The sequence below is a fragment of the Pygoscelis adeliae genome, unplaced genomic scaffold (genome assembly GCF_000699105.1).
Source record: "Pygoscelis adeliae isolate BGI_AS28 unplaced genomic scaffold, ASM69910v1 Scaffold709, whole genome shotgun sequence".
In the NCBI taxonomy this organism is placed as follows: Eukaryota; Metazoa; Chordata; class Aves; order Sphenisciformes; family Spheniscidae; genus Pygoscelis; species Pygoscelis adeliae.
Window position 1 is genome coordinate 161,068 of NW_008825605.1, and position 9,486 is coordinate 170,553.

Here is a 9,486-nt window from a genome sequence, read left to right on the forward strand (position 1 = left end):
CGTGGCAGAGCCGTCACCGTCCCACCCCCCCCCCAGCATCGCTCAAGGCGGAGGTGGGACCGCGCAGATGGTGGGGGTGATGCTGTGGGATTTTGGGGAGCCGGCCGAGCTCACCTTGATGAAAAATGGGTCTGGCTGGCTCTGCAGCTCTTCGTCCCTGCACACGGTCACGGATCCTCCCTTGGTGATGCTGCCACCCACAAAGACCTGCAAGAGACCAAAGGTCTGGGTGACCGAGACAGCGAGGATGGGGCTGATCCCAGCCGTCCCCAAGGGATAGAGGAAAAGCGTCGGGATGTGACCGGGCGCCTGCTGCTGCCTCACCTGCCCCACCAGCCTGGGCTCGCGGGTGTCGGAGATGTCTTACTGGCGAACGTCTCCGTGCAGCCAGTTGCTGAAGTAGAGGAACCTGTCGTCCAGCGAGATGAGGATGTCGGTGATGAAGCCTTGGGGAGGGTACGACAGAGCTGCACAAACAGGCGGCAGCACCCGGGGAAGCCGGGGAGCACCTCGGCACCCAGCCTGGGGGTGCACTGACCTGGCATGTCCGGGAGGAGCCATCCCTCCACCTTCTTGCTGGGGACTTGGATCACCTTCTCGGCCGCCCAGTCTCCTTGCTGCAGGAGGTGCGGGACAGAGCACAGCCCCGGGGGGCTCAGCATGCATGGCAGAGGCAGGATAAGACCCGATGCTGGGGCAGATGCTGCGTGCGCGCGTCCACCACCTCTAGTCTCGAGGGCTGTAGCTCAGCTACTTTGCCAGCCATCTCTGGCTTTGCAGAGATGTCTAATTTTCCAGCTAGATTAGCTGGTTGGGTGGAAGATGTTCTCTCTCCTCACCCAGTTCGTCATTACGCACAACAACAGACGCTGAGAAGAATATTGCTTGGGCTGTTGTAAATCCACAACAAAGGTAAAAATAAATCTCCTTTAAATTAAATCATTTCAGCCTAAACTGCTGCCAGTCAGAACAAGTCCTCTGGTGAGACTACCCCCAGCCAGCTCATGTTCTGGGTGCAGAGAGGCGGCTGCACAGCACGGGGAGGCGGGTGTGTGCATCGGCAGGGACCGGAGTCGGGCTGGGAGGACGGCGGGGGATACGGGAAGCGGGATGCTGCGCAGAGTCGTGGGGCTCGGTCAACCAAGGGGCAGCACCCCTTTTCCACTAACCCTGGGGGAGCACGTACCTCGGTCTTGTAGAAGCGGTGGATGGCGCTGCTGATGGTGCAGCCCACGTAGCCCTCGGCAGCAGCGGGGTTGTGGAGGAAACGGATCTCCAGGGGGGCCGCGTCCTCGCCCACGTCGATAGCCTGAACGTAGGTGTGAGTGGTCCAGTCCCACACGTTGATGCAGCGTCCGTAGCGCCCTGGGAGGGAGAGTTAGAGGGGATGCTGCGAGGCGCAGGGTCTCAGGGAGATGTGCTACGGGTTCGGGTGAGTCCTCAGCCCCTTTAGCTCCCCGCAGGGACAACCCCATGGTCTCTGCACCAGCACACGCCAGTTGCTTTGGACCTTGGCAAAAGCCATGGGAAGGTGCCCAGCATCCAACAGGGACCATCTCGCTAGGACGGGGCTGGGAAGGGCAGTGTAGCCTTTTTGGGGGAGCTGGGCTGAGATGGGGCTTCATCCTTCATCCCTACAGCCAAAATCCAACCCCGTGTACAGCTCAACAGCAGAATTTATGGACTGTCTTGGGTTGAACTTCTGGCGCTTGCAACTAAAGTGTCTTCACAGTAAATGGGCTGGGCTTGTCTTTTTTAAATCCACGGGATCTCTAGGAATTGGTGTGAAATTCATTTTGCAAGCAAACTGTCTTGGACAATTTTATCTACGTCCATTAGACGCCAGCTCTCACTAGCAACAGAAGAGGGTTGAAATTTGGCCTTCTTGCAGTCCTGCTCAGCATCTCTCTCCCCGAGTATTTAAACAACAGTGTTCTCACCTTTCTTCAGATCATTTGGGTCAAACCCATATCCCAGGCATTTTGGGATTCCCCATTCAGTGCTGATCAGGACGTTATGGCGTGGCTGGTACCAGAAGTCATAACCCATTGGAGGGATCTTGTCCCCTTTCTCCCAGTTCCCCTTGATCTCGAAGGTCTCTCCGTCCAGCAGAATAAAGCCACCTGATGCAGAAACAAAGCCACATCGGTAGTGAGGAAATCATCCAGATTAACAGTTTACGTGTTATAAAACAAGCAGCGACAGACAGATCAACCCGTTGCAGACCAGGCTGCTGAACGGGCTGGGAGTCCTGGACGAAGTCTCCAGGACAGCTCTGGATGTGGGGACTGTTCCTCCTGTCCCAGCACCCTCTCCCTGGAAGACTGGGGGGGGACTTGGGGTACCTTTCCCGCTGCCGGCTGGGTCTCCCAGGGTGCTGATCATGATTTCACCACTGCCCAGGCAGTGGGAGGTGTGGGGGTAGCCCAGGTTGCACTTCCAGAAGACGTCCTCCGAGTTGACAACCTGCCAGGGAGTTCACAGGCACCGTCACGTCCTCCGGGCTGGGCTGACCCAGGTGAGAAGGGTGTTGGCTGCTGCGCTGAATGCAGGTTCACAAGCCTGGTGTTACCTGTGGCGCGGCCTGCCTGACCTCAAGATGGGACTTGCCGTGCAGCCAGAGGGGCTGAGCATGTGAGCTGGGGCAGAGCGTGCACAGTCCTGCATCCCCAGGCGTGCCGGCACACGGGGCGGCTGCTGCGCTCACCCTGAGAAGCTGGCTGGGGCCACCAGCGAGGCCCTTGCACACCCAGGCATGGGGCAAACTGCAGGCAGGTGCCCGGGGCTCCTTCGGAGACACACGCCGCAGGCGAGACATGGACTGTAAACCCGACAGGCAGTGCTGTGCCTGGCACCCGGCGTGCCCTGGTCCCCTCCTGCAGAGAGCTAGATGGAGAACTCAGTATTTGCACATCAGCAGGAGAACAACCACCTTCCACAGCCTTCCCGTGCTGTCATCCAGACAGCAGGGTCCTGCTAAGCTCATAGATGTACCCCAAAGGCTCTTTGCCAAGCTATTCCCGCAGCCAGAAGCCACAATCCCAGACCTTTAGCCTTTAACGTGTATCGGCACCACCTTCAAGGTACCTTGAAAAGCCTGGGAGCCCGCAGGTCGGTTCCCACGTCCACCACATAGATGCGGGAGGAGATGAAGCTGGGGAGGATCAGGCGGTTCCGCTTCTTGGTGGCGTCTCCAAAGCAGCTGCTGCAGGTGTTCCACCCCGAGTGGTGCAGCTCGTCCCCCAGGTTGGGCATGGGCAGGCGGTGGATCACCTGCAAAGTCCCAGCCTTGCTTACACTGGTCTTTCCTCTGCCAAGTGCAGGATCACAGGCAGACCGGGGAGCTCAGTGCATTGCAGACCCCACCATAGGGTCAGGATGCCTCAAGCGAGCCTCACCCTGCAGAGGGGAGCGATGGTGCACAGGGGCTCCAAAGGATGGGGTGTGAAGCAGATTTTACATTGCATTTCGTAAGCACAGGGAGGCTCATGGTCTTGGGAAGAAGCAGACAGGCATCAGCCTTTGGTACTGAGCCAGCAGCTTTGGGGCGTGTGAAGGACAAGCACTGAGCTGTTTCCCAGGCCAGTTTAGTACCGAGATAAAGCGTTTGGTACCTGGCAATAGTGCGGAGATTTGGGGTTGACATCCACAGTGGCCAGAAAGTCAGGTTTCTTTCTCCCAGTGTTCCTGTAGATGCAGGGCATATACACAATCTCCTCCCGGGGACCTTTCAAGACAGAAACATTGCGTGAGCATCAGCAGAAACCACCTTGGACAGAATAAAAACCTTGCAGGGTCTCTGGTCAGCCTAGATCTCCCTCCCGGGGAGCCGGTGTGTTCCCCCATATCGATAGGGCGATTGGATCTCCATCTCTCTGCTGTACCAGGGGCACTAGGCAGGGCTCTGTTTGGAAGGGGCTTCCCTGCGGGGGTTTGGGCTTATTCATATCCCTTGCCCTGGGAAGGGATCTCTGGACCTCAGAGTCCCTAAGGAAGTCCACAGCTTTGGGATCACCCCATGCCTGCGAGGACATGGCAGCCCTTCCCCAATCCTACCAGTCACGCGAGTCAAAACACATTGCGTCTCATTTCCATCACATCTACACAGGAGAAGCCTTAAAAACACATAAGTGCTTGCCAGACTGAAGCCAAAGGCAGAAAGGCCCCCAGGCCTCTGTGCCATCCATAGCCCTACCGAGCAGTGAAAATCTACCGTGACGAGGTGGTGCAAGAGCTCCCTGCCTGCAGGGCATCCCGCTGGGAAAGGGAGAAGGGCTCTGCCCCAGGGATGTCCTCGCAGCAACAGGTCTGCCACGCTCCCTGCTCCCCAAACAGGAGCTGCTGCCCTGGTGCACTCACTGCTCCTGATAGGAAGTGTGATCGGCTTTGCCGGGAAGTGGCTTTGCTCCGGGACCTGAGCAATGCCCAGCCCTCAAGCAAGGGCATTCAGACCCCACGGAGTCTCCTTGCCACTGCGGAGGTGGTACTCGCTCTCGGTTGTGTCAGGATAAAGCACTGCCAAAGCCAGGGCTAGTGGGGAAGAACTGGTTTAGGAAATGCTGAGGAAGAGAGAGCGGTGGGAAACAGAGACAGGCAGGTGATTTGGGACCTTTGGAGTTGATCCAAAACAGGCAATAGCTGGCTTTGCAACATGGTGCCTTTATAAACCTTTATACAGTGGTGCCTGTGTCAGTCTTGGGTTTGAGAGCAGCTGCTGAACGCCGAGGTATCCCATCCCTGCAGCTGCAGTGGCACCAAAAGTCAGGGTATGGGATGCAGGCACAGAGCTCATACACCGCCCGAGGTATGCGAAGGACACCGAGGAGCTTCTCACCACCTGCTCGGGAGCCTGACCTGCCAGATGTCTGCATGGAAGAGCTTCTTGGGTGCCAGAGTTACTCAGCACCACTGAAGCAACCAGATAGTCCCCAAGGGAGCTTGCCAGAGTAGCAGAGTCAATGGGATTTGTGCTATTTGCTATTAATTTAAACCACTGTCCCGCCCTGCCAACGCGTGGGGATGTTTTAAAGACTCATCTCCTCCTTGTTGTTTTCTTGGTTCAAAGACGTTTCAGGGATAGGAATCACAGATCATGAGCAAGGTCCAGAGCTCTCTAAGGTCTCAGGGATGTGTTTGCTAAGCCCTAGAGAAGAGGATTAAGGGAGGGATAGCCCGAGATGATGCATTCATCAGTCTCTTCACATCAAAGCACCAGTGTTTCGGCAATGCAGCAAGAAGGATTCCCCGGCAAAGCGTCCAGACACGTAAGGAAGCAGCCCGTGAGGTTGGTTTTTATACAAGGAGGTTGTGTCATGTTGTGATCCCAGCCATCAGGAGCAGAGTGCAATGAAAAATCAGGATGGTCCCCTCTCCCTCCTCAGGTTTAGCTCCGGTGGTGGTGTCGTGGGGGTATAGCAATACAATTGCCTCTGAGAAACTTAAAAATCCCATTTGGTTTTGCACAAGGAAGCCACAGGTGAATTTGCTGCAGGCTATGACCCATCCCAAGCCATCATGAAACCTAAAAAGGTTTGTTCTGACACCAAGCTGTCATTATGCAATTGATGTTTGGCCTCAGGACAGGCCAGAAGCGAAACCATCGCTTCCCTAACGCGTGCTGGGGGCCTCCTCGGAGAATGGAGTTAATTGATAATGCCCACTTGAAAGCACTGTTTTAATCTTCACCTAAATCACAGAGAGCGCAGGGCTCTTCCCTGCCTGCCCTGGATTTCAGACTTGCCTTTCATTGCATCCAGAGGCGAGGCGAAGCCAGGACCACACTCTCCACACTTTTCTGCATTGAGAAGAATAGAAACACAGAAATTAGATGGCAGCAAGTTCTTTTAATCCCCTTTTAACGAAGGAACTGCTCGCTGGAGTGGCTGTGCATGCTCCCACTCTATGGCAATGTCCGAGGCGAACCAGGATGCCCACGTGCATCCAAATGACCCCCAGAAAGGTGGTCTCTGGGCAGCCAAAAAGGCCAGTGATATATTCCTAGTGCAGAAAGGTACAAGGCTCAGAGCCGTGTCTCTCCGCTTTGCCTCCCATCGTGTCCCTGTGGCGGGGACGAAGGGTTGCTCAGCACGTGTAGGGGCAATGCCAGGCTTGCATGGCCTCAAGGCGATGCTGAGAACTCTGTGGTTCTTCTGTGAGGAGGAGGAGGAGAGGCAGCAAGGAAGAAAGGCAGTATGGCTGGGCTGCTGCACCGGGGGCAGAGGGAGGGGAGAGGATTCTTCCCAGAGCCAAGTGGGGAGAGAGCATCCCCTCGCTGCAGGGTGAGGAGCGGGATGGGCTGAGCCTGGTCTGCGGCTCCTCCTACCCTTTTTGGGATGGCTGCACTTACTGTGCCTTGGTTTGGGAGCATTAATGCAAAGCTTTCGCACAGAAAGCTGTTTCCACCCAAGGCATTCAGTGCTCGCGGCGTCAGCCTCCCTGCCAGCCCCTAGCACCATCCTGGGAGTCCCCATCACGCTGCTGAGGGTCTCCGGGGCACTTTGAACCCTGCCAGCCTCGTTCTCTTTATAACTGCTGAGAAAATTGTCCTTAATGCAGTTGAATGAGAGCTTGTTAGAAAACAACAACCACCACTGAAAGAACACCTCTTCCGCATTTACGATGGCAAGCCTGAGGAGAGGGAGGAAAATTCCCAGCTAAATTGTATGACTCAGCTTTGCTGCGTCAGATTCTTATTTGTTTTTATTCTTACTCGTTGTATCACTCGTGTCCCAGCTCCTCCAGGGAAACGCTCCTACCTGAAGCACTGAGAAACCACCCGTCCAGCTTGCTTCTCCCTTCTCCTTAGATTACTCCTGCAAAAACAGCCCCATCAAAGCCAGACTTTGCACTGAGGACTCCCTGCCATGGTATACCTGACTATAGCAAGCACAGCCTGTACAAGTTGCAGATGAATAAATGAGGGAATAGTTAGAAGGCTTTTAATCATCAGTCCACCTAAACTTTTCCTGGCACTTTTAGTAGCTTGAGAAAAGAAACCCTTTCCTGGCCAGACAAAACACCACATTCATCCCCGTTTCTTTTTACTTTATGTTTTCTGGGTGTCACAGTAACAAAACCACGAGACCCAGCTCCAAACGAGTTTAGGAGGACTCCGGAGCAGAGCCCACGGCCAGAAGGCAGCAAGCCACCAACAGTGGCAAGCCCGTTTATCTTGAGAGCAAGCTGCAGTCAACGGAGAGATCTCTTACCTGTGCTGGAGGCTGGGCTGGATCTCACCTGCTGCTGAGCAGCAGAAGGAGATGATCCTGCCTGCATTCCGCCTGCTAGGAGCACGTCAAGAGAGAAGGTGCAGCTCTGCGGGGGTTCAAATATATAGGGAGCAGGATGGGGAGAAGGAGGGTTTGGAAAAAGGACACCAAGGGGAGGATCCACACGCCTTGGGGTGTGGGAGGTACCGGGGCAGCCTTTAGCATCTTACAGCACTGGAAACGTGCAGGGAAGCTATTTCAGGACTACCAGAACCTCCTCCCCTCCCAGAGGGGTAGGGGACGTGGCTGTGGCTGCACTGCATAGCGCACACATTCTCGCACACTGGAAACACAAGGCTTTTAGCCATGAAGGGAGAGCAGGCTGGTCCTCTCCCCTGATTCCCTGCTAGAAGCAGCGTTTTGCAGCAGCATGGGGCTGACAGGGTGCCCCTGATGAGAGACAGGCAAGCACTGCATTCCCAACCACAGAAATAATTTTATGAGGTTGCAGATGTTAATCACAAGTGAAAATGAAAAGCGAGGACTGGGTTTCTTTTAATTGCAGGATGAGTGTTTACTGTGGGATGTTAATTTGCTGGCTGGGAGGAGGGCAGAAGCAATGTAACAGTTTTCCCCATGACACATCTGACTTACTCAGTGTCTGCTGCTGCTTCTGGCTGCAAAGCTGGGCGTCAGCTGGCTTGGCTCCTAAGGGCCGTGCAGTGGATGCGCAGCCTTCACAGGCACATCTTTGCTGGCAGGTTGCTGCCTTGTCCTCTCCAGTGCTCACCCCAGATGTAGACTCTGAAACCAGCAAGCTCAAACAGTCGTTCGCTCTGCCGTCAGAGGCTCTCAGCCCATTGCACCTGCCAGCAAAAAGACCGATGGCCTTGGCTCAATCTCTTCCCCCCGTTACCACCTTGGGCTCGTCTGTTTGTATTTGATGCTCAACACCATGCTATGGAGCACACTGCAGATCCACACCGCAGCGGTCAGCACATCCCCATGTCCCACCTTGCCTCTGACCGAAGAAAGCTTCTCCAGGAGGCCCCAGGGCTTAAATGCAAAGGACGAAGCATGTATAAGCAGCAGCCCAGCTTCATCTGGACCTCACATGCACCTTCCAGTCATCCTCCATAGAAATGTCTCCACTGCAGTTCAGCAAGATTGCTGTAAGAGTGTTACTTCCCTTAGGGAAGAGGGGTGATGCCAGCGGTGTCTGTCCTCATGGTCTAGGAGATCTGTTGGAAGCTGCGAAGGACTTGACGGGTGCTGGCACCAGGGAGAAGCCTATCTTCCAAATAACCACTAGAGGGAACAGACGAAGCATCCAACTTCAGCCAGCCCAATTCACCACCTCCCCAGGTAAGGCACATTCGGCCACTGCAGATGCACCACGTTCCACGTTCCTCAGGATAACTCATGCACGAGGGTGAGGAAAGGCCCACGCTCCCTGAAACACGGGAGTCAGGACCCAAAGACCTGGGAACAGGCCTTGGAGGGGATGAGGGAGTTTGCTCGTACCAGCAGATATACGTCCACATCCATCCAACTTGGGCGGAGCATGGCCTGATGGTGGAACGAGGAGCTGGGTCACCTCTGCTGCGTTGTCTGTTGCTCTTCGTGGCTCAGCTGCAGCTCAAAGCCCGGGCCGAGTCCTCGCCTTGCCGTGCGACCACCTGCAGGTCAGAGAGGGTGCTCAGTTGAGAGCGTAAGGGACAGCAGACTCTCTGATCAGCCCCGTAAACACGGCCATGAGGTAAGGGAGCTCTTCCCTCCATTGATGTGGATGGTGCCCGGCCCCATCACGAGGAGGGGTTTCCAGGGCGGATTCAGCTCAGCTACCTCCAGCCATCTGGACCGCACGCTGGCATGGGGATGTCTGCTGGCCAGACTCCCCCTCCAGCCAGCGGAGAGGAGGAGGCACCTCCAGTGAGGTACGTGCCTTGTAGGGCCTGAAGGTAGGTGAGATGAGGCTCATTCGAAAGCCACCGCAACAGCAGGGACGTCCCCTGAGACGGCCCTCAAACAAGGCAAAAGCTGGAGGATCAGAAGGGGCTGTCACATCGAAAGCCAGCAACAGCAGGGACGTCCCCTGAGACAGCCCTCAAACAAGGCAAAAGCTGGAGGATCAGAAGGGGCTGTCATACGCAAGTGATCGTGACGCTGAACAGCAGCACCCCAGGGTGCACGAGAGAGCTGTAGCAACATGCGTGCCCGTGAGCAGTGTGAAGGACGTAAATGAAGTTGTGTTCCTCCAAGGTAAATACATAAAAGG

General features: G+C 55.6%; 1 protein-coding gene across 1 annotated transcript in view; it reads right to left on the bottom strand.

Annotated features, from left to right (window-relative positions):
- The window catches only part of SELENBP1 (selenium binding protein 1), an 8,531-nt gene extending 631 nt beyond the window's left edge, over positions 1–7,900 (bottom strand). The window contains 11 exon segments of the mRNA XM_009332557.1: positions 115–207; positions 325–446; positions 539–617; positions 1,187–1,365; positions 1,941–2,123; positions 2,346–2,466; positions 3,088–3,273; positions 3,615–3,727; positions 5,741–5,794; positions 7,209–7,283; positions 7,863–7,900. Coding sequence (XP_009330832.1) covers positions 115–207; positions 325–446; positions 539–617; positions 1,187–1,365; positions 1,941–2,123; positions 2,346–2,466; positions 3,088–3,273; positions 3,615–3,727; positions 5,741–5,794; positions 7,209–7,275 — 1,197 coding nt within the window. The 5' untranslated portion in view covers positions 7,276–7,283; positions 7,863–7,900.
- Between the last annotated feature and the right edge of the window lie 1,586 nt (positions 7,901–9,486).